The sequence below is a fragment of the Hylaeus anthracinus genome, unplaced genomic scaffold (assembly GCF_026225885.1).
Source record: "Hylaeus anthracinus isolate JK02 unplaced genomic scaffold, UHH_iyHylAnth1.0_haploid 3, whole genome shotgun sequence".
Classification (NCBI taxonomy): Eukaryota; Metazoa; Arthropoda; class Insecta; order Hymenoptera; family Colletidae; genus Hylaeus; species Hylaeus anthracinus.
The window spans coordinates 3,136,747-3,163,389 of NW_026535284.1; the positions used below are offsets into that span (position 1 = coordinate 3,136,747).

Genomic DNA, 26,643 nt, shown 5'->3' on the forward strand with positions numbered 1-26,643 from the left:
CATAAAATTGAATTTGCCCGTCCAATCTAAAGAAAGAAACAAATAACGAGTAGTTTTAAATTCAATTTCATATTATCAGGGCAATAAAATAACTACATAATATGAGAGAAATATGTAAATCAAAAATATAATTTATAAATAACGTGTACGCATAGATATCTATAGCTGAAGTAGTGAATATCTTCATCGCTGTATTTGTATCTTTTCTGATTGTTAACTCTGTCACGAGGAAGTAATTTTAAACAGTGCATATGGTTTATGAGTAAGCTTTGTTTGATCAGTTAAAAAGCATTTTATTATTTACATGTGCATATGTGCAAATATTATATAAATATTATTTGTAAGTAAGTATTTTTCTGGCACTGTGCATTATATCTCGTTTTATTGTCAAATATAATAATACAAAAAATGTTCAGATTCCGTTTCTATCTAAAAATAACTATTATTATAATATACATGTCTACAATTAAATAACATAAATAGAATGCCGTATTAGTATGTACCTTACTTATTGAATAATTATACTACATTTATTTTATATTATTCGATATGTAAATAAAATGAATATGTAAATATTGATATGTATGTATATAAAATACATATAGTATAATTATTAAACAAACAAGATAAGTATTGTAGATTTTCTTATTAATACATGTAATAAAGTATGTACTTGATTATAGACTTTAATACATATACTGGTCTATACTATCTTACTTATTTAAGAATTACACTGTACGTACGGTATTATAAAATATTCTTTTAATCTTCGCAAAAGCAAAATTCCAGAATTTGTTATATTATTATTTGATGAAATATTCAAAAAAGCAAAATCTAATGTACTGTGCCAGACAAATGCTTATTTTAAAAGTGTCAAAATTCGTTTATATGTACTTTATTTGTCTAGAATACTTTTGGTGTACATGTACAGCCGTACTCGTAAAAAGGTGGAACAAGAAATGCACACATGCCAATATACATTGGCCATGTATCTAATGCATTAAGAAACTTTAAGTTAATAGGATAATTCGCAACTAGCTTCGAGGCACAACAGATCCTCAGAAACGTGAATTGACCGTTTTCCTTGAAGTGAAACCTCGTAGTGAAACGCAACCATTGTGTCAGCGGAATATTGACGCATCGCGACGCGTTCGTTTTAACGCTGATTCGTGAACGCAACCTACGCGTGTCCCGCAGTCACTGACAATTCGCGAGCAATCGTGATTATCGTCCCGCGACCATGATGATACGTCCCGTCAAGGGCACAAATTTATTACAAGCTCGAATCGACCTGTTTTTAGTGCAAACGTTGAACTTCCTGGAAACGAGCACACCGGTCGGTTTCAATTTAGCGAAAAATACTTATCGTTCTTTGATTCACGAGGATATCGTCGAGAATATCATCGACCAGGCATTGGATAACAGTGACGGGTTTGTTTCGCAAAGATTAAATGATTTGTATAATTATGGAAATATATTTATTTTATTATTATCGTAAGGGATTAATTAACATTTTTATTAACACAAAGGAGTCTGACTGAATGCCGAGTTAAACTGATGTAGTCTTCATTATTAATCTATTCACTGGCAAGAAAATTTAGTGTTTTACTCTGTGCCACAAAATTTAATAGAGACGCGTAACCTAAGTTATTTCTTTGGTAATAAGAAGTTTTATTAAATGTGTTGATTTTAATAAAAAAATATTATTATATACAATTTTCGTTCATCCTTTCTAATAATTCCTAACTCAAATGGCTGTAAACTTATTCCGTGACCAATTGCGACTAATCTAAACTTGTACCACAAACTACCAGATATCCCATAATCGACAGTGAATGAATTAAATATAATTTAGTATTAAATAACCGAAAAATTTAAATGTTTGTTGAAAATTATATTAATAACATTTATTTAAAATTACAAAGAATATTCGAAATGTTTGGTCAACTTTTTTAAAAACTTTTTTAAAAGCACACAAAAATAAGAAAGATTGCCACTCTGACATAATTCGACGTAGATCATATAATACAAAGTGTAAACAATGTGTATTCAATTTTTCCTAAAATATAAATACTTCTATTTATGTGTTATAAAAAGAGTAGTAGTTAAACTAAAAACTCTACAAATATAACTCTTGAGGCTCCCTTTTTTTGTGGAGGCCACAAGTTGATGCATCATTAGTTTCATGATAGATTTGCTTCTGTTGGATAAAGACTCAAACGTTTTTGCAACGTTAGAGCTACGTAACTCCGCAGGTTATCGTTTGTGAAGATAATTCACTACGAGTGGTTGCGATTAGTCGGACACGTGGCATGATATCGCTGAAATGTATTGACAAAGTGGAGAGCTCTTTGTTAAAAAAAAAATGTTGTCAATTCTTCCGTGTCTTATTTTTAGATGAAATCTGCTAAAACACAGAATTCGTTTTTTCATTCAGTACTAACTAATTTTTCTTCTAGAAGATTAAAATAAACTCTGAATGGTTCTTCTGCTTTGGATGAGTTCATAACGTAAAATGTCAAAACAAATATGATATTAGTAACTCCGTGACATTTAACGATTCGTATGATTTATTAGTCGATTAAAGAATTATTTATTAAATACGTCCCATTTGAGTACTGAATTTTAATATCTGTACGTAACGTTTTCCATATTATATGTTTTTTTGATGACAAGGACAAATATATTACAGACATTTAGTACATTTCCATATGCGAAATGCATACATTACTCTGTGCATAACTTTGGATGTATTCGATATTCTGTGCACGTCGCTCTATCATGTGCAATTAATTCCGTAAACTCTAGCGTGTTTTTCGCATTCTGATTTATTAAACACGTACGATATATTTATGCATCATTTATATAAAATGTGCGAAGTATTGATTACGCGTATTTGAATTCAGTTTCGACACCCAGTGTAACAGATTTAATTAATAATAAGTTAACGTAATGTAAGTGTAATTACTATGAAGTTTTTAAATGTCACGCCGTTATTGACAGAATAATTACTTTACATCATAGACGATCATCGTGCCTTGGTTACGCGCAACGAAAATTATCCTCGTAACATACAGAACTTATTTGTTAAATCGTCTTCGAATTTTTCGATTAACAATTTATTTAAATGTTTAATTATCCCGTAGCTATCGATGCGGCATTGACATTTCGAAACGGATTATGCGATTCGTTGAAAATACATCGCTCAGTCGTATATAGATTAAATATTCGCTAGGTTTAAGCCGATTCATCATGCGATCGGCTGCATAATAATTCTACACACCTGTGTCACGCAACCGTCAAACACATTACCGTGCACGACAAGGAGAAACGTATAGTGAAAGAGAGAGGGTACGTTCTACTCGTCTACAGTTTGTCTAAGGCAATCGTTCTTAACCTTCTTAAGCTCATGGCACAGTTTAAAAGAAACCTAATTTTTCTGGGCGCACAATAACTCTGAAATCTGTAATGAATAAAAATTCTTGAAGAGTAAAATATTTGATTACTTTAGAGAAATAATTTCTAGAAAGACTCATAAAATTACGACGCTAAAAACAGTCTGAACTAAAGATTTTATATAATTATAATAAACGAAAGATTTCTGAATATTGTTATAATCATCAAACGGTAATGACAATGTGGAATTTGAAGAAAGTTCGTCCTTGAATGGTCCAATATGTATACGATGAGTATTAATGTTGTAGTATTACTACATCTCTATATACCAGAAGTTATAGAAGTTTAATGCTATGTTCATGGGATTATGAGATCAGTTTTTGCTTGTTTGACACGTTCACGTCAGCGTGTACCACCGGTGGCTCACGACTTATATGTCCCATCGGGCGTCGTGGACCACCGGTGGTTCACGTTCGCGTGTCTATCAGATGGCGTGTACCACCACCCCGCCCTATGGCAAGAAACACAAATAGCAGCGCCGGCATAAATGTGTTAGATATTCAACAAAACCTCTGCCCCTTTAAGCCATATTATTTTGTAGAATTCAGAAAAGGTGTGTGGTTGAAAAACTTTCAACAGTGGGAACCATGTTACCCAGGTTTCCATCATTAAAGATTCCACCTATTAATGGATAAAAACGTTGATGCCAAGTAGAAAGTACAGCCTAGAACGACGAACGATTTGTTGCAAATTGAAGATTCCCCGAATTCCCCGTTGCGCATTTCTCACGTGTCTACTTGTGTGGCGAGCGTCTCTCGCATTTGTTTGTCTCGCATACGTCCACGGTGTGCAATTTACGCGACAGATTAACAGCGAACGGAGATACCCTCCGGTATCGATAAGAATCTGGGTAGGAATCGGTCAGCACGAGCCGTGAGAACTTCGATCGGCACTGATTTCTCCGGTGTCATTGAGAAACCATAGTACATTTTACACGGTCGTATCTAATGGCCGGTCGATCGAAATCCAGTACCAAGCTTGAAACACGAGATGCCACCGACGGAAGTACCGGTCGAAGAGAGAAAAGGGGTAGAAAGGGGAGTTGGTAATTTCGCGTGGGCGTTGGAACTAGTTATCAAAGGCTACCAGGTTCAGCTCGGGAATGGCAGTTTCGATCCAACGCGGAATTCCCATCGAGGGAATCACCGGTTTAATTTAATTAAAACCTTGGCGAATTGCTAAACACCTGATCCATACATTTTCATTAAGACACTGTCTCGTTTGATTACAACGGCTCTTCAAATGATACGAGTCTCGAGCAACTCCATTTTTCACCGACAAGCGAAATCAATCATTCTCCCTTATTAATTGTCTGTAATGCAATTTTCATGTCTAGTAAGAATAATTACTGTTAATTGTAGACAAGAATAGCTTGCATTACCGTTCTCATGAAAATGTTTACAGACAAGAAGATGGAAATGAGTTTTTTAGTTTTAAAGTTTTTATCGGTGTTTTATCTTTGATCTTTTGAAAATTCTTTTTGTTCTTTCAACTTTGGATAGTATAGGTGAAAAAGTTATTGTTAGCTGCCCTAAGAACATACCAAGTTTTCTTACAAAATATCGGTACTTTGTAAAACTTATAGACCCTACATTTACTCAAACCTCGTACGTGATTGAAAGTGAAACTGTGTCGATAAAAATATATTTCGAATTATTTCTTTGATTTCTGACTTTGTAGGACCTAAAATGTTAGTTTATTGCACATGAATGAATTCGTCTTAATACGGGCTTTCATATTACGTACAAAAATATACATCATTACGTTAGAAAATTAAAGGTCACTTACGTTTCTCCAAAAAATATTACAGACATTTTTTTACATTTTTAAAAAATCGAAACAGTGTAATTGGTGGGTTAAACATTGGAGTTTGGCGTATTCTCAATCCATGTTTTGTGAGAATGTTTCCGTTGGAGAGACGAATCGTCGAGTCTATCGATTCGCAGAGAAAGAGGACACGTCGCGAATCGATAATCGCTTTCGAAAGGATCCCGTGGGCCTATCTAATAAGCAAAGTCACGCAAATTCGGGGCGTGGATTCGCGAACGAGAAGCTACTTTACCGTCGTGCACCAAAAATATCTTCCAAGGACGCAGAGGTTTAGTGACGTGACGAATCACATTCGTCGGTTCGGTTTGCAGATCTTATCGAGGAAACCAGAGATAGGCAGAATTTTAATGGAATACTGATAGGATTTTTGTTGATAACTGCAAATACATCAAATAACTAGTCGGTATAATTCTAATATACTAAAACGCTCGCTATTGGCTGCATGCAGTTTAACCTAAGCTTTTACACTTTAACACTAATATTAACTTTTCTTTTAACCTTTCACACAACATACACTCTCATGTTCATCCAAATTGACAAACACTCTTCAAACGATCCCCAAACCCTCGCACATTACGCTTTGTAGTCTATGTATTCGTCGAAGTCGGTCGAACAAGCTACCACGCGAACCAAACACAGTTACATTTTTATAAATTCAATGGTCGCTTGGCACAAGAGAAAAATATTCAATGACGTCTCTCCAACCATTTCATTGACAACGTTTTATGGTTCTCCTCGATTTAATGAATTGTTCAACTATAATAAAAAAAGGATATTATGACATTCCGAGGAAGTTTAATTTTTCATTTGGACGCACGTTTTAAAGAAACAAAACATATTAATAATAAAACTCATTAATAAGTACGTGTCAAGTTAATTCATTTAAGCAGTGATGACAAATTTTCCTCCTGTCGTTTCAAACGTAAAACTAAATTTTTTAGAAATGTAACATTTTTCGCAATACATAATTCACTTACTTCGATGTTAAATTGAAGAGAACTATGAATATAAATGGTAGAAATGTTTTTAATCCAATGCTTGGAGAAGTATTATATAACGATTAGTTATATTTTTACTCTATCGTAGTGAAATATTTCCAACGAACAACTGATAACAGCTTGTTTATCTTGTATTCGTCACAACACAGATTTCTATTTAGATTAAAATTTTGCTTATCTCTGCAGATGACTTTCGTATCATCGACGTAACGTATGAATTACTAGAAAAGCATTGGCGTATGCGTAGAGAAAAGATTTTTGTGGCAATATCGCGATCCTTCCAACTAACTTGAAGGAAAAGCGCAGATGGATCTTATAGTACGGGCATTAGTGCTCGACCTTCTGTCGCATTTTGCGCGTCGCGTCATCGACTATTTATGCGTCTAAAAGGACGCAGCGGACTCTGAAAGCGGGAACGAGATCAACATACCTAAGAAAGAGTGAGAGGAAGAAAGAAAAAAAGGAACTTGTGACTTGTGACATTCGTCGAGGCGCCATTCGCACATGTCTTCGTCGATTTAGCGGACACGACGCTTCGGTTGTTTTCTTGGCTAGTTCGACGCAAGGAATGCCCGCGGAATGAAGGCAAAGATATCGCAGAAAAATCTGGATTATCTCTTCAGCGAGGTACGCATCGATAAAATGGGAACACTGTTAGCTCGCTATTTATGAAATATGCATATGTATCCCTTTTAAAGGCTAGGTTAATATCGAACATTTAAGGAATACTTTTAAAGAAAGTTTTATGATATTAATTACAAAATTGTTGAAACTGGTTGCCACCCTGTCGTATGCATAGCTGTAACGATACGCATAGTGTGTCTGACCAGTATCTCATTCTCCTTCAGCCGTACGACACGCGTAGTATGTCTGACCATTGTCTCATTCTCCTTCAGCCCATTGCACGGAGCGTAACGCATAGGATTTTTGTTTCTTTTTAATTATCTAACCATGTTCCAGAACTCCGATCGTTCTGAAACTTTTACATGTGTCAAGTAGACAACCGATCGACATTTCTGATTTTTTTTATAGGTGTCACTCACAGAGTTGTTTGCAAATTACCACCCGCAACAATACTATAAAATTCTCAGTACTTAGCTTTAATTTATCGAAAAAACCTTTGAATAATGAAGACTTAGATACTGATAACATCTAAATAAATTTAATATTTAATCAATGCAATTTAATGAAATTAGAAAAGTTAAATATGAGTTGTAATTAAAGACTTAGAAGCAAATGCTCTCTATATAATTTTTTTTTTATTAATTCGGATCCTTTTATTTAAATTGAAGCATTTAAATATTGGTTTGGCATAAAAGTTCTTAACGTTAATTCACAAAATTGAATCTTTATTTAAAAACAAACTGAAAAATATTAATCTACGAAACATTTCCCGTTTGCATCGAAGACCTTTTGTCACTTTTTGAACAACTTGCGGATTCCTTAATGATAGAAGTTCACCGGTTTCGAGGTGATAAAGTTATCAATGAATTTTTGCATGGCTTCAAGTGTTCTGAAGTGTGTATCAGTCAAATGATGCTGCAGCGAATGGAATAGGTGATCATGTCTGCAGTTCTCTTCAATTTATCCGAAGGTGTCATGTCTGGACTATACGTCACGTGCGAAAGAAATTCTCAACCTAAGGCAAAGTCATAGTCCTCGGTCGCTTTTACATGTGGTTGGACGTTGTCATGAAGCAGGATCACTTTACGGCGTTTTTATCCAGTAAATGGCTTCTTTTCTTTTAACGCATAACTCAAATTGCTCAATTATGTTTTATAGTGACTTGTGATTGTTTCACGCGATTGTAACAATTCGTCATACAAGATACCTTTTCAGTCCCACCAAATGCAGAGCAGAATTTTTGTTGACGTGAATATTAGGCTTTGGAGTCGATTTCAAAGATCGATGCTTTTCTACATTTAGAGTTATCATAGTGAATGCAATCTTTACCGCCTGTAATGATTTTATACAGAAAATTCATTTTCAGTAACTTCAACAGCATTTGTATTCAAATGAAACGCGACGTGAATGGAAAGTCAAGAATTTGTTTTTGTTATTGCCATCTTAAATATTACTCACCAAATTCTAAACAATTCGAATATCGACGCATTATAACTATAAAGTGACGGGAAAATGAAATAAAATTAATTAATAGTTTCGGTTGTATGAAATCCACAGCTCGGAACTCTATTGCCCTACTAATATGTAATACGACTACAAATTCATATAATGATGAACACTTGTATTGCAAAGAGAAAGCTATATAAATCAGTTCTGAATACTATGAGTAAGTAGAATGTAGAGAGCATCCAGCAATTTTTGTTTTGTCGCAGACACACGGTGGTCTGACTATAACGTCTGACTATAACGTCTGACTAGTACTGTCCGTACTATCTACCAGATCCGACCTTAGATATGACTCTGTTAATCGTTTATCAGATTTTTGTTACCGAAGTAATGCTTTAATAAATAAAATTGGTTTACTCAAATTAAATACGAGACTCGAACAAAGATGAATTTGGATATATGCTTGACTTTTTATATTAATAAAAAATAGCATAAGTGGTACAATACATATAATTTGTAAAATATTATACATGAGTTATTTCTTGAGTGAGCAATATAGTAGCTGAACGACGTAAATGAAGTATAGCCGATCGAAGATGAAAAACGAGATCCTGTGTTGTCCACCGAGTTTGCAGATAGGATAGCATGGTCATTTGTCAGCCTCAGCATCTACCTTCTATAATTAAATTCTTCCCGTACAAATGTGTCACCGGGGAAGTCCGCGTAACACCCGATAGGCGATATTATCCTATCAGAGCCTCGTATCCACCTTTTTGGAGCAACACTCCGACTAATTGACGTGATATCGTCGAACCGTCTCTAATCTTGTTGGGCGTAATTAACAATAATTCAATATGATGTCCGACTGAACGAGAAGGCAGCGATAAATCGATTACATGGAACACTCCTCCTTTTTTCCCCCCTAGAAATTAATTAAGAACCAAACGGGCACATGCTTCCTAATTGTACCGTGGATACGTTGCTCCACATTCCCGTGTGCACACAACTAGCACTGAGTCATGGAGAGACAAACGTGCAACGGTCGAGTGACTTAGAGTATCCACATTTATTCAAATGAACAATAGGATTTTAGTTTGTTTGTTGTGCAATATTTAATTCTACAATTCAAATTTGAATGAAAATTGTAGAATTGTTCATCTAACGAGAAACGGATACACAGTTGTTCATATTTCTCTCGTTCGTCAAAATATCGGGTGTAGAAATTAACTCTGTGCCTTTCTAAGATGCACTCAACATTTGTGTAAAAAAAAGACTATACAATTTTTAATCTTCCTTCGGTCGCACATTCCAAGAGACACACATAGTCGTAAAGCGAAATGTCAAAGCAATCATTCATTACTACGAAGGTTGGTAATTGAACATAACAGAATGATGAGTAAATATTTTTACTTAAACTACAGTTATCAATGTTAAGATTGAATGTAAAGGCGTAGAATTAATTTCTACGGGTAATAATTGCGTGAAATTTGTATTTTCCCCAGCCTCCGTAATTGTGTCGTGGACGCGTTACTCCAAATTTCCATGTGTGTTTTCTCTTTATCGACGTCGATATCTGACCATTGAGATCACACTGTAAGATCAACCGTTATCTATCGCGTAATTCCCGCGCAAGGAAACACGAACAACACACGGCCAAGCGCAGACAAACGCGCAACGATCGAGTGACTTACGAGCAACACGAAAATTGATTGCACCGCATTGACGCCCGTTCAGCCGAACGAGCACTCTTCCAGCCGTTGGAGTTTTTCCTCCTTTCATCCACGGGCACGGTCGACGCGTGTTATTGCTTAAACGACTCCGTGGCAGCTGGGATTAGAGACAATTAATTTTTTACGCTCTCCCGGTTGAAACGCTTGACGCAATTGCATGCCGTCTCGCGACACGATTTACATGTCGCGTACGAATGGCAAAAGAGGGCTTGATAACAATGTCCCCCGTCAACTCGTTCCACGTTTTACGACCGATCGACGATAAACGGTCCCCTTCTCGCAGAGGTTGCTGGCTGGTTCACCTGTGGATTTCGTGGAGGGATTTTCTCGAGAGTCTTTTCCACGAGAAAAACGGTCCATCGCACAGTGTGTCAAGTATGTGGGTGTTTGCGATAAAATTCGTGACTTGCAAACTAATAAATTCTTGACCTAGGGCCCTAATATTATTTTTGAAAAGAATATAAAAATCCATCTATTAATCCATACAAATAAACATGTATAGCTTCATTCAAGCAAAATTGAGGTAACATTAATTGCTTATTAAATAAAACAGATTCTCCAGGACAGGCACAGAATTCATTTTCAACAGACTAGCTTTTGTTTAAATGATATTGTTATTAGTTTAACGAAAGTACTTGAAAAGTCACAGCGGTCGTTTTGAGTATATGGGTATCTTGGATAAAAATCATAAATCAATATCTGTTTAAAATTTTTACCGAATTTTTATAATTAATAATATATTACACAGTTAATTAAAAATGAAGAAAGAAAGATATTCCATATTAAGGCAGTTTTAAACTCAGGACCTGTATCTGTATCTGTGTTTAACGATTCTGCTAAATTTGGTTCACTTGCGCAAATAAAGTTACCGTTAATGTAAAGTTTAATGTGTTCAAAATATGCTCAAAAATCGATTTTCTCGTTCAATAAAACTATCAGGCTGTAAAGACAACCATTTACATAAACTCTGATAGACTTATTCGTCATTGTAAGTTTGCACAACTTCATAACGATATAACTAGACTGTGGATCTTTATGCAAAATAAAATTGTTACAGACGTATCTACAAAAATTGAACATAAGTTGGAATTTATTTTAGTCTGTAAATATTATAATATCATCTTTACTTTCAATGATTTTTTATATACATACTTGCATATTGTCTGGTTTTTGTAGTTTCTTGGACATTCGAATTTCCTATAAATGCATAAAGATCCGCAGTCTAGATATAACAAATCACTGAAAAATTAAATATCGACAGTAGTTGTCATTTGCGTCACCATTGAAGAAGGCCACCATGCTTTGACCGAAACATTGAAACGAAGAAGGTGTTTGATCTAATTCGCACTCAGTTACCAACAAGAATTCCTAACTTTTTTTAAGTTTGAACATGTTATGTAAAAATAGCGTAACAAATTATACGAAGTACTGATCGCTATGTCTAGGCATAAAAGGGGGTCAATGGGACGATCCTTCGAGTATAATTCCAACGTTATCAACCAATGCCACATTGGACGTTGGCACGTTATTTTTTCAGGCGTGTCGATTAGATTCTTGGAAGTGCATCGCGTTCGGTGCATTCTGTTGACCTACGTATCAAGCTAAAGGCGCCGCTTTGCACGCTCGTGGAGTTATCGGGCTATATAAATCGTAATCCCGCCAATTGATGTTTATCCGAATCGGGACTTTTTTCTCTCGCACCTGAGCAGCCTAGGTATGTCTTCTGCGCGGCACCCAAGCCGTAAACTGTCGTTATGTAATCGTGGTAGTTTTCTTCCTTCGTGTCGCCCTGTTACTTCCTTGTTGCTTAATTAAAACCACGCCTTTATTTACACTGGGGCTGGCAATCGTGGCTGGTGTAAATGCGGTGTACCGTATCCGGTAAGCGACCTCCGCGATCGAACCGATCGATACCTAGCACGCCGCGAACCTATCTGTCCGATCTCGATCGTGCTGGATCACTTCAAGGCACTGACTCTCGTTGCGGAGACGGCATTCGATATCTGCTCCCCGGTAGCCTCTAATTCGTACGTTTGTCCGCGATTCTTGCAACGTAACGCGTTCCCGTAACATTGCTGAGACACGCGAGCACATAGAGAAAGCGATCCACGGTAACACGACGGGGTCGAATTACGAACGAACAACGTAGTTCCTTGCGAAAAACGAAGAAATCGACGCGAGGGCGACGAAAAAGTGCCACGTAATCGGATTTGAACATCTACGTGGAAGTTGCTCGCGACACTGCGAGTCGCCATTAATTTGAAAATTTATTCTACGAAATGTAATACCGTCGAAAGGAGAAGACAATATCTTTTGTAATTTAGAATTACTAGCTTTCATCTTTTTAGAGTTCATTAATTAGCTTTGTATTATTTGGGACAAGGAAATAATTCTTCATCTAAAGTTATATTAATTTTCGTTGTTTTCCTTTACTTTTCTAATAAAAAATAGTCCGTAAATAATTGTTCTCACGGAACTTGATTTTACTTAAAATATAAAATTTGGCACTGTCTTTTGTTGAAAATTGAAGATTTGATACATTTATAATTATGTGAATGGTATACCAAAATAATTGTTTACGTGTCATCATAAATTTTCATTTCTAAGTAAAAACTCTTGTTTATTTAGAAAAATTATTAAAACTCTTTATTCCCAATCAAAAGTTTTTTGAGTACGATCCTACGTAGATTTCACGATAAATATATTTTTCCATTCATGCGAGTCTTTATTCGCATAAGCAGGTGATAGCTAATGCTATGAGAATATTCTCTGTAGTATTTCCCAGCGCCGAAAACTCTCTTGCAAAGAAACACCTTTTATTAATTTACTACGTCTTTTTTTTTTGCGACACACGTTCTACAAGGACTTCTTTAGATATAGAATTGAAAATCAGTGTGTTCGGGACACAAAGACAGTTCTATTCTCGTAATGGAACAGGTTCGGTGTTACCGACTTAACGGATTAAGTTGTCCGCGCACTTGTGTACCATTGTGTTAGGATTAGAGAGAAGGAAACTATCGGCGACCTGGATAACTCGATTACTTGGGACAGTCGACGAAAGATTGGAATTCGATTCGCGGTTCAGGTGTCCAATGCTCGCATTTTTCTTGTTTCTGCGAAAAATCGGAACGCTGTGTTTATTTGGCCTCGAAAGCAATGGATTCCGTGCTCTATTCCGAACTCAACACGGATGAAGATTGATCGTCTCCGTCATGAAACTTTAACACAAGGAACAAAATCTTTTTAGATGCAAAATGGATTCGCGAAGAACGGATTTTTAAATGAGATTCTGGTGGCGTTGAATTAACGAGGCGCGCATTGTAATTCACATGTCGGTTGATGGAAAAAAAAACAGACATAGGTACGTTTTTGTCGAGATATCATTGTATTCTTTATGAACACATAGCTGCTAGACTCGTTTTTTTCTCTGCTAGATAGAATCCTTGTGCTCGTAATAAATAATCATTAATTTTAATGTAACTTGGCACGTTGATACAGCATTGGAAAATATTAGATAACATTTATATTCATTTCAAAGGATGAAAACTGCCATCAAAGTTGCGAATGAAATATCTATTCGGTAAAATTTTACAAAAAGTAACGGAGATAGAGAAAAATGTTTTGCACTCCTGCTCATAAATATGTGGACACTTATCACTAGACTGCGGATGTTTATGCAATATTCTATCTTCATATGTAAATGAAGAACAGAAACTTAAATTGAAGTATGTTTTAACTCTTGAATTTTGTGCCTAACATATTCAGTACGAAAATAGAACGTTAACGTATTCAAAATAATCTCGGATGCATGTACTGCTCTTTCTGAATAGTAAAACATCAGATTGATCAAACGTTTCGGCAGTACATTGACAAAATGTATTCAAGAGAAATTTGAAATTCACCTGGAAGGACATCAACTGTAACTGGGTTAATCAGACACGGCGCTTTGTATACATTGCCACTTTTTTTTAAAGGTAAACGTAGCACCGTCGCATTCTCCCGTTTATCGTGGAATTAATTCCAACGCTTTCGATTCTTCCGGCGAAGGGAGAATATCTCAATTCAAAGCAACCAAAAGGGAACGACCGTTCGGTCGCGCGGTGTACGCAAGCAGCTCCATTTACGCCTCCTATTATACTCCTGTGCTAATCGTTATTATGGCAGTCCGTTGCATAACTGCAATTACCGTACCGCGAGGAACAACGTTCCGTAAGATTGCACCGTTGCACGCGATCTTCTGTAGTCTCAGAGGGTCTACGAACTCCGATGCAAGGTGTCTATATTAACCTCTGAATTTTTAATTTTTGGTAAAAAAATACTGGAAATATCCTTTACGCGCCTCTACTAATTTGGATTTCAACAAACTTAATTGTAATTCAAATGAATATTAACTGGATCAAATGAACATTGATTTTTTCCATTTTCTTCTTTCTTTAACAAATAGATAATATTTTTTCGTGAAATTCGAAAATATTGTTTCGAAGGCCCATCATTTTCTAATTTTTTGAGATGTTGAACAAATCCTACGTCAGACAATAGGTAATATAGCTACCCTACCCTATAGTAGGTATCTAGTTTCAGAACAATTTTGTTTTTTTTTTTTTATTTCAAATATACATTGTGGTCACGAAACCGTTTTGCCGAACACCAGTGCTTTTCTTTTCACTGCCTTCTTGTTGTGAGTAACGCTTTGTCAATTACGTTATGTGACAGATTTCTGTTTGTTTAAATATTCAATAACATACAATGAAAATTTGGAAACAACTGATCGCATAGTTTCTTTATGAAGAATTTCTGAAAATACCTCTCTATTCACACTGTTGCAGCGTTATACTTCCTTAAATGAAAATAATCAAATGAACTGCAAAATGTACATTCCGATTATTCACGATGATAAATGCTTGATCTTTCTACTTAAATATGGAAGGAGAGAAAATAAAAATGTTATTTTATTGCTCCTTGCTCGTATGCTCTTCGCCGAGGTTAAAAGCGTTAAAAGTGCAATTTATGCTATAACATTGTACCACCCTACTTTTATTTCTTTTTGTTTCATTCAAAACTAGTCAATCTACGTAAGGAATTTATACAATAGATCTACTAGTACTCTGAGAGTATCCTAAATTGTTATTAAGAAGCGTGAATATCAGTTGAATTCCGTGAAGTTCTTTAGAATTACTTTGAGCACGCGAAGACTTCTCGCCCAACCCTGTAGTTCTTCCATCAGCGAACGGTTGAAGTAATTTGTTATGATGGTCCGTTTCGACTGTTTGCGAGTTCCATACAGTTGTCACCGAGTCGTAGATAAATGCTCCATTCGAAGGAGTTTTTCAGTCGAGCGTGCAGACCGATCGTTTGCGATACAATTGTTTGGAGGCAAATATCCGCGACTAATCGAAGTATGTCATCGTTGCGATATGATGTATAGGACCATGCGCAAGCGGTCGCGCGGTCTGATTCTTCTCAAGGATGCAAGTGTTCGATGGTGACAAACTGTTGAACACTGCGCCGTGTCGTCGCATTGTTTATGGCATCGGAAGCTATGATAGTACAAAGTAAAAGGAAATTGTATTTTTCTGTCTACTATATTGAAAATACTATATCGAATGTTATCACATCTAATCAAACTGGTAAGAAAATTTGTTTTCCAAATAAAAGAGATGATTGGCACCTCCATATTATAAATCTACGGGGTGGTTCGCCTAAACCAGAAGAACTGAATATTTTTTTCAATTGTTATTGTACAATAAATATTTTATATTTAATTGTAACGGTACGAGAGAGCTAATACGCCGTAACGATTTTTTTTTCAACGTCTCATTTTTGGGGAATTTTCAAGGTCACCGATGTTTTTCGCTCACAAGTGCATATTTTTTTTATTGCATTACGTAGCTGACGTTAAACGACGTTTAGATATATTTAATGATATTGAAAAAGTTTTCCATATTATAGGAAATATTGTAACTGCTTACCGTTGATTCTATTAAAACCGAGAACTATACTTTTCGTTTTGCCTCGTGTTCCAGGGTGCTAGATTTCGGGATACCTCGCAGCAAATCCATAAGCAATGGCAAGCAGATCCAGCAAGAGCGTTTCCAACGGTCACCACAGGTTCGGTTTCACCCGCTTCGGGGGAGATTTCGACCCCAAACTCGACGCCAAGTCCGAGCCCTAGTCCGACCAACAGTCAACAAGTCGTGGTAAGTACGCCTCACTTGTTATCGTAATCGTTCCTGTCTGTTGGTTCGCTTCGACGACTACGCTATACAGGATGAAACACGTAACATGATCTCTATTATTTCTCTATTATTTCTATTGTCAGAGAATTGATCAGAATCTGTTTATCATAAATAATATGGCTCATAACTTCCTTAAAGGTAATAACATTAGATAATAAGAGTTTTAAGGTACTTGAGATATTCACGACCCGATACTAACCGAGGCCTCCACGTCTAAACCTTTGAGCAGAATACTTTGATGTTTCGATTGGAAACAAATAAAATTTGTTTAAACAAATTACTAAATTCCTAACACTAAACCTACCGCGAATGGTGAAATAACCATTTTCAAAGTTTTACGTACAGTTTCTTATATACAATGTTATCGTATCAAATACAAATGCAGTTGCAGGTGAATGAAAAACTTGCCAAGTAAGATATTGCAAAGATAACAAAACAACTAAAGACTTTTCCAGATGCAAAGTATGTTTAGCGGAAAATTTGACTTTGAGAATCTAATAATTTGCAAAAAATGTGACGAATATGAATAAGATAGGTATATTTATTTCGTTAAATTCAAGATACGAAAAAACTATCTTTCCTTATTTTCTTCTTAAGTTTATAATGTGTTGCACAAAAAAAAAATTTCAAACAAATGCTATCATATTATGGATAAAAATATGCAAGGTTTTATTTAAAAAATCGTGGGTGACCTTGACATCTTTTATAAAAAATATGTTGATGATAGAATAATACTCTCCATATACCTCCGCTCATAAGTATGTGGACACTTCTTTGATTAGAATAAGTATTTAAAAAATATTACGAATCTTGTATTAATAAATATCACTTATGTTTCTACAATAACTGCATATTCCACTAGAGAATATATTTTATCAATAGTATATTTAATATCTTATCAATAATGATAACAAACAATTCAATTTTCTTTTCATGTATCCACCATGTGCTCTTAAAATAACTGTCATTGATCTTAACACCCTAGCTATTAATTTTTTCATTGTATTCGAAGCAATTCATTTATTTTATAATTCTCGAGATAAATGTTCTTCAGACGTTGAACATTTTCTCCAAACTTTTCTATCGAAATGATCGTATAGTTTCTCTGTGAAATTTAATATGCCACTACAATTTTAATATTATACTATTTAATACTATTAAATGTTAATAAGTACACATTCGAAACAGAATTTAGCAACAATAAATTTTATAGTAATAACTTACGGTGGATATTAATTATTTATTAAAAGTGCGAACGGGGGTTTGCATCGTATATTCCCCTCGAAACGATGAACTTTTGCGCGAAGAAATTTTGTGTACAACATTGGTTTAAAAGTTACTTGTTATGGTCGAGCGTTAGACGCTTCACCCTGTATATGGTCCAGTTAAAATTATCGAAGAAATTTCAAGTTTCAAATATGGAAAATTGGAATAGTCTTGGAATAATGGAGACCTGAAGAGAGTATAGTTACTGTTATAGAGTCAAAAGAAAATCAACTGTCGCGATGGGTGTAGTCTCTTTACAGTTTTCAATAGTTAATTGGTTTAGTTCCAACAATAAAAGTTCTGGAGCATAAAGGTCGACCAAGTAGTTTCCCAGTTAGCACCCCGTTTATTCGCGTTCTTCCGACTTCTTAGGATTCGACCTTCAAACTTTCGGCAAAACTTGATCGTAATTATTATCTGTTGAAGGTACACGTTTACTTAGTTATTAATTAAACTTTCGCGGAAACTCGAGTGGAACTTACCTCGATAAAATACGGTACCCTGTGCGGTATAAAGGCATTCCTCAGATATAGTAATACCAGTGAAGAATACTTCATTTTTTTTGCATATAAAACTACGAGGAAGTATCTGCTCAAACGTCGAGGGAACTTTTAAACGAGTCAAGGGGATAGTACCATGTCTCGGGTCGAAAAATGGACGACTCCCGAGGTTAATTTTCATTTAAAATCCTGCAACATCATTTGGTAGCGTGAAATATGTAACAATGAAATTAATTATACCCAGTTAATATATTTACGAAAACGTTAAGTGAGTTTTTCATCAATTTCCTTGTTATCTGCTCTTGAAAGCAGAATGATCGTGCAGTGATTTAATTTAATGGAGAATGAAAACAACTCAATTACACATAACACGTTTATTACGTATGTAATTTACGAGTACTTTAGTAACATGTATACGTGTTATCAGAGATGTCTCGATGCTACATCAAAACTGGTACCGTAATCGGTAATTGCGTCTCGACTAGTAATGAGAAAGAAAACAGTACAACAAATTATTATTTAATGCAACTATTGAATGTTTTCAAACTTCTTTAACGCAGTATATTGAGATATATACAGACTCGTATTAATATTCGGACACTTATCAAATTCTAATGGTGTACATAAAAAATACATAATTGCCACTCTTCGAATAATCGAATTCAAATCTATTTTTATCCCGATTTTTGTTGCTTGAATCTTTCTATCGAGATAATTCCATAAATTTTCAATATGAATTATATTCGGTTCCAACTTTATTACGGCCACATGTACATTGCAATAATGAATAAAATACTATAGTGTCCGGATATTAAGACGTGTCTGTATTTCCGAAACCCTGACTAAGCTTTAAGAAGAAACAAGAAGGAACGAATCGATTTTGTTTACCCGAGACGTGATACCATCCACTTAAGTAGAAGCTCGAGATGCACGGGAGCTTCCAGAAATCTAGCCTCGTTCCTTCTCGTGGGCCAATAAGGTTTTATCTGCCTTATACACGAAACGACGAAATCTTGATATACATATATACACCCCTTCCGGGCGTAAATCTTTGCGAGTAACCTCTGAAACTCTCTGGGGGTGTAGCAACTACCAGACCAGGATTCTCCTACACATGTGGGTCAGGGATTGAGCGAGCACTTTCGTGCATTGTACAGGGTGTATCGCGTATTGACCAACGACAACCGCCGCACCAGCGAATACCTACAAACTTGTCGATTCGTCCAATTTACATATTTATTTTACTGTTTGAGTTAATCGCTATGGAGTTTTAACTAATTTTAACCTCTTGTGCTGCGATTTCATTTCAAGTAATTGTCCACGCGTGTAGTATTTAACTTTGAAAGCAATGTATTTCAATTAATAATTTGTATCTTTTGATAGAATTAAAACTGTTTATTGCATTTGATTAGAAATAATGCCAACGTTGTAGACAATTTTGGTATAATGAATATAGAAATATTAGAAATTACAATTGGCTTTTGTAAATTAAAAAGGTAATTGATAAAATGCAGACAGTCGGATGTCTTCATTTAATGGTTCCTGGATAGATAAAATAAATTGATTATAAATTGAAAAATGATTCATTTTGCAGACAAAATAATTTTATAATCAGCATGGACTAACATTTTTCAATTAATATTATGCGTATAAATTAATTTTGTGGCAAACATACCATTTAAGGTATGTTTGGCAAACATACCATTTAATTATAAATAAAAACCACACATTCCCAGAGAGCACATATTAGTGGGAAAACTAAATGTTGAAGCAATTTACGTATTTCATTATTTTTTAACGTAACAAAATGAAGATTAAATATTTTTCTATTTAAATTAGAGTTGTGAATAATTGAATCTAAAATCACGAAACTAACTACTATACCTAATAGATACACTTAGATAGATCTGTTAGAAAACCAACACTAACCAAAATTAATATAACGTAACAAAATAACGAGTAAATATTTTGATGTGAACTGAAGTTATAAGTGATTCAATATGAAGGCACAGAATTAATTTCTACACCTAATAGATTTCTAGATCCCTTATTCCAGGGACACCTTGTATAGCAATATAAATGCAGGGAGCGAAACGTTAAGCGAATCTCTCGTCGCGTGTAGGTATAGATTTTTTCGAGTTACCATTTTGGTTACCGTTACCCCGATTGTCTGTTCTCCATGCGATGCAACCCTGTGCATCAGCAGAAAACATAGATATACGCGTTTGCGAGTGCATACAGCTAAACGCGCGCCATTGTTCGCGGGAGACTATCGGTACGCGAGCCGTACATCCAATTGAACTGGTCGAGAAGTCGGGGCTTGGGGGGTGGCAACCCCTGTCTACAGTGCTATTGTACTCTCACGTCTGTGCGGAGTTTGATTCTGGGTCACTAGGACTTAATGAGAAATTACTGGATGTATATGGAGACTTCCGGGCGAACTCGTTACGTAGAAACTGATAGATTGGACCACTATTACATACAGGCACGTTCGCGCACACACACGCTTTTCATTTTTAATTAAAATGTAATTCGCTACACCGAAGCGATTTTTCGAAGAAAAGCATGGAAGGAAGTCTGAAATATTGATCTTTCTATCGACAAGGAAACAGGAGGAAGGCAGAAGCTTTGAACTGTTTATGCGATTAGTTATTGGTCGAGTTTAATACAGAGACAAATGCAATGTCAAGATGTTATAAATGATTTGTTGCGCCGGGGAGTGGTGCAACGTGGAGAATTTATTTTATAGCACAAGATTTACAAACGAAAAACATGTTAAAGCTTTATTTACAGCAGAACAAGAATATCGATACATCCGAGCTGTACAAAGTCTCGCGCTAAACTGACTATTCAAAATAGATGCCGGTTCTTCAATAGCAACCGGAACGAAATCTTCGCTTCCGCTCGTATATAGAAGCAGCTTCACACCGTCGCGTTGCAATTTCGAAATATTGCGCGGCATCTTCATACTATCGCAACAGATTGTTTCATACCATTTCACCGTACTGATTTATCTTTTATTAAACATGTCGTTATACTTGTTCTCCTTTTACGTCTTTCTTGAGGATGTATAAATTTTAATTTCATGAATAATTTCTATTTACCACATTTCTCTTTTATTAAACGTGTCATTATATTTGTTCTCCCTTTACGTCTTTCTATTAAAGTACTACTTCATTTCTTGAGTTTTCCACGAGCTTGTTATGGTTGTATTACAGAAAGCTGATGTAATTCTAAATTGGATGATTAAACGAATGTATATTTTTCATTTTCTAACGTAGCATAGTAAGTCGTTTTCGAATCTACGTTTATATAACATTTTTTTCTTATTTTTATTCGTGAAGCATACAAGCAAACTTTGTTTGTTTAACTTTGGTACATCCTGTGCGAGAACAGTTAAATTTAAATAACAACGGTTTGCTTAAACCGAATGACTTCTTTAGGCAAAATGTCGCAGTCGTTCGAATCAACGTTGTTTTTCAATGGTGGAGATCATCTGTAGTTCAAGGTCGTCTAAAAGCTCGATATCATTTCGGCGACATCAACGGCAATTTGAATGTTGCCGGAGAACCGTTGATGACCCATTCTTATTTTTTGTCCGGGTGACCTAATTGAGCAATTGCGAGGGACCCGTAGATTACTATCGTGCCTCGAATTCAGGCATCCACGGAAATAAAACCGCAACGATGCACGCCACGGCGTCGATTGCACAGAACCGGCTATGCTCCTATCGAAACATCCAATTGGTGTAAAGTCCAATTGGATTATCAGTGGTCGTTCAATTGTACGTACGATTGCAGCTCGACATTATTATCGCATTAACGTCGATTAGCCGGTGCCCGTTCGGCCTGCAACGAGCAAACAAACGTCAAAATGTTATTACGCAATGGTATTGGCCGATTCGAACTGCCAATTAATGCACAATCTTGAATGTAAAACATGTTAATAAAATGCAGCAAAATTACGCTCAGGGTATCGTTTCATCGGTGCGAATTTTTGTTACTTAACGCTAATATTACCAAACCGGTCAATTTGACTCGTGTACTTCAAATTTCTTCTTAACGTTACGTAAAATGTATTTCTGTTGAAGGAACCTACGTAGAAAACTAAGACAATCCATTTGTATTTTTATCTATCCTTAATAAACCCGTGTAAAAATATTCCGGTTTATATTTGAATGACCCTCGTAACTTTAAGTTCATGTGCCATCGTATTACCATAGCAGCATTGCAATTAACCGGGTATCGAACTCTCGGAGTGCTGCGACAGGAAATGGTTAAAATAATACGGAGGACATCGATTCACATGAAAAATTGTCATGACAGCGAACGTATTAAATTACTCCTGCAGCGTTCAAAGAAAATTTCAACTTTAGTGGAAGTCGTAGATTCGGAATGAATCGAAATGCCACGTTAGCGATTCCCTTTCGTCGCGAGAGTTGGAAATCGGGACGTCTGATGGTTCCTAACGCGTCTTCTAACACGCAAAGAAGTCACTACCCCCTTAAGTCTTAAGCGAGTTCCGTGAGTCTGTTCGCGGGGCTTCCCCAGCACAGGTGAGCCTGTCTCACCGGGTCATGATTAATCCTTGAACGTTTTCGCTGGAGCGCAATACCTGGCTACTTTCGTTCGGGCACGAGTTAATTAACCCAGCCGGGAGTTCCTCGTCGGCAAGATAAACGGACAGGCGAGTCGATCTTTCGATAATTAACGTCTTAATCGGCCGATCCTATCGCAATTACTAGCACCGAATAACTCCTACGTTATCGTAACGTGGATCTGATGATGGGAGACTCGAGATAAAAGCCAGCTTGGTCAGGCTCGTGTCCGGGTCAACCGTGGAAAGCAATGAATCGATGAAATTCACGACTAACGTTTCGCTCGGGCATCGCTTTCGCCCCGCTTGGAAATCGGCCGCTACTTATGGTAATGGCGGGGTAACAAGAAAACCGGGAAGCTCGAGGTCGAGAGGCCTCGACCGGCTAAAAAAGAGGAGGCAGCAGGTCCTTGAGAATCCTGCAGCTGCCAGTCGTCATCGGTTCATTGAACGGAGAAAACTGCCGCGCGTGTTCCACGTCTCGACCGTTTCGGAGTCGGAAGGGGTTAGAAAATAGGGTTGAGGCCGTTGAAGTGTCGACGTAACACGGAACAGTTTCCTGGTGACGCAGCTGGATACGTTCTTTTTTTTGATATGTGTGTACGTAGTCCGTGGATGTTATAATAACGTCCAGATCGTTTGACGATCCATTAGTAACGGTCCGAAGATTGTGAGCGACAAATAGGTTGTCTTGGCTGTGAATGATTTTATCGTAGCAGGAAACGATCGGTTTCGAAAGTTGCTTCCCATGGTATGGAGATGTTACTTAACTTGATTTCTTATCTTGGTTAAAGTTTCTTCGATACTTCTTACGACTATCTCTGCTGATCTTTTATTTAATAATTAATAAACTGTAGAAGTTTGTGCATTTATAGCAACTATAAATATGAAAAAATGTATGAGACCGTGCATAAATTCAAAAATACATAATGTATCGGCAATAAAATACATGTTATACTGTTTAGAACATGAGAGACACTTCCATTTCAATTTCATTTGTTTATCTATTTTTATAGGAATACGAATTTACATAAATATCTACAGTCTAATGATTAGAGATATCCGTTATACATCCATTATATATTTAGTACTCGCAAAGCAGAAGTTTCTAGGAAAAGAATATACGTGTTGAATTGACTAACCTCCTCCTTTTCAAAGTTGGTTAAAAATCTGATTACCTTCATGGTACGGAAAGAACACATTAGATTAACTATTAATTTATTGTATATTCCTTAGTTTGTCCCAATGTCAACAGAATAAGTACTTGAAATGGAAAGGATTATATATACTCCTCGTACCTGAACATAGTATTTAAAGTAGATTATTGTATATTTTTATATATTAATTTACAAAATGATTTTCAAAGATGTTAATTTTGTAATTTCAATCATAACATTCACGTTTTTTCTATCATCCTTTAATTTGTATACATACAAAATTATAATATGTATAATGTTTTGCATGTGCCAATTGTATGAATTGTACAATTAGTATAACTTGCATAATTTGTAGGACATGAATATTTTACACAACGACGACGCCAGGTAACTCTGTATGCTCTTATATTCGATCTTCTATTCGTGTTCAGAAATTCGAGACAGTTTCGCACGAAGGGTCTCTCACGTTCTTCGTCCCTTGCATTACATCCACCCATTAGCAATGATCTGGAAATTACCGACGACAATCGGAAGGCTTTGTTCGCGCGTCATTGACTATGGCAAATCGATACTGTTTCAAGTTTTTTTCGTTATTCGTATAAGGCACACAGAAAACCTTTGTCGAGCGACCCTTCTCGCATTTTCGATGCAATTAATCTCATGTTCCCTTGTCGAGCATGCACTAACGGACGTACGAATTTGCGTCGGGGTGCTAGATACACAACGCACCATTGAAGTTGTTGCATCACACCGCGCATTAATCTTGCTTAACTTAATTGCACCGAGATGCTTTGTTAGTTAAGCATCCTCGGAACACGAGCGCGTAACAAAATTCTAGCCGCATACAAGTGAACGCGGCTCCATTATATCGTATAGCTCGTTATAATGTCGAATAAAATTCTATTCGAATTAGAATTTATTAAGATGGAAAATTACGTCCACCTCGTCGATTATTTAACATTTAATGTACATCTCGCCTTTGCAGCGTAATTGAGTGAAATTTATTTCTAGAAATTATATTTGTTAAAAATTAAGACGTGCAGGAGTTAGACAGTAAAATTATTACTAAGCAATAAATTATTTAGTTTATGTAACCATTTACTTCTGTGGAAAGAACGTCTTAATCTCCTTACAAAATGATTTCGCAACCGTTATAATAAACCTATTAAGATCAAGTAATAATGTATTTTGATCCGACACTTAGGTTATACAGAAATCTTGTGTGCTAAATATGTATTATTATTAATGTTATATCTCACATGTTGGATGGACATATATGTATGTATATTTCACTTTACGAAGGATTTATTATACGAAACAATAGAAGATGAATACAAGACATTCAAATTATTGTTGGCTGACGCGCGACGCATTTCATCACGCATTTAATGAGTAACCTCGATTAATTTAACTTTACGGTTATTCAATTACCATTTATCTTGTTATTCTTGTGACCTATATTCGTTAACTTAATGCCTACTTAAATTCCTGTAAATCCAATTGATACGCGGATATAAATATAACATATGTATAACGAGGTCGAATAAAAGAGAAAGGTCATGAGCCAACGTTGCGGTTCTATAATCAACCAAACGTCGTTAATAAATCTCTACGCTACGCTTTTATACGTCATCTTTTGTTCTAATGAAATTCTGTTTATCGCTGACAAAAACTGTTACCATTCCCTTCTGCTGAACTTGCGTTCTTTAATCTGCGTGTAAAGCAAACATTTCGACACTCGTGCTCTCAACATCAACATCGTTGTCATCGTTGTATCCACTCGGGTGCACGGAAGTTCTCGGAAGGGTCGCTCCACTCGACCTTGTAAAAGTGCATAATTGAGCCTGTCCAATAGCTGTCCTAGCGTCCAATGTTTTCCAAACTCTCATGTTATCCTTTCCACATCGAGGCACGAGTGTCGGTTAACATCTGTCCAGGCACGCGTATACAAGACGGATTTATTTACGGTTTGCTAGAGGGTTGCTGGGTTCGATCTTTAGCGACAGGATGAAAGAAGGAAGGAAACACTTCCATGCCACACACTCGAGCGTAATCTTGTCTCTGGTGCATTCCCTGTTTCGGCCACCTAACTTCCGGTTAAATTTAGATGCGTACACTGCTCGTCCTGTCAGTATGTTCTTGATTCTACTAACTACTGTATTTATTTTATTTGTAAGCGCAAGGAACTCTGGAATACGTAAAAGTTAATATATTCGGACAAAGAACTTTTGAACGAAGCCTAGAATTTCAAGAACTTTTCGCACGATATATTTGCGATGCTCTTCGAAGTTGTACTTTATGCGAATCTGTGTCGAATTTATTCCTACGTATCGAGGGGTGGTGGTAGCCAATTGGACGAGAGCCAACAAATTGGAAAATGAATGGATTCGTCGTGCGGAAGATCCATCATCCTGATTTACGGATTACGGTGTCCTCGGCGAAGTTTGAAGGTTTGAAGTTTCCAATCGGACCAACGGATGCACTGTACAATTAACGTCCAATCCGACGAATTTCATTGTCTCACTTTAAGAAAAGATAGAATGTTCCCGTATCGACAGAAAAGATTTATGTCACGATTTATTTCAATTTTAAGCCATAGCTTCTAATAATCGCGGATTTGAGTTGACCAGAATTAGAAACAAAATAAAGAAATTTGAATTGTTATTTAAATTAGAATGAAGAGAACACAAAATTTCAACCAGACTATATCGTAATGTAATACCACCTTTTTATAAGAAGGTGGAAGGAAATTACAAACTAAAGGAAACATAAATTCATTGTACAAGTTACATTAGGAAATCTGC

General features: G+C 36.0%; 1 protein-coding gene across 8 annotated transcripts in view; it reads left to right on the plus strand.

Annotated features, from left to right (window-relative positions):
- The window catches only part of LOC128894204 (tensin-1), a 332,764-nt gene that overhangs the window by 182,742 nt on the left and 123,379 nt on the right, over positions 1–26,643 (plus strand). For 6 of the 8 annotated variants that reach the window (XM_054155783.1, XM_054155785.1, XM_054155784.1 and 3 more), the window contains one exon: positions 16,108–16,281. In XM_054155783.1, the coding sequence (XP_054011758.1) occupies positions 16,108–16,281 (174 nt within the window). Of the gene's footprint in view, positions 1–6,470; positions 6,912–16,107; positions 16,282–26,643 lie in introns of all 8 variants that reach the window. The other 2 variants (XM_054155787.1, XM_054155786.1) reach the window with 1 other exon arrangement.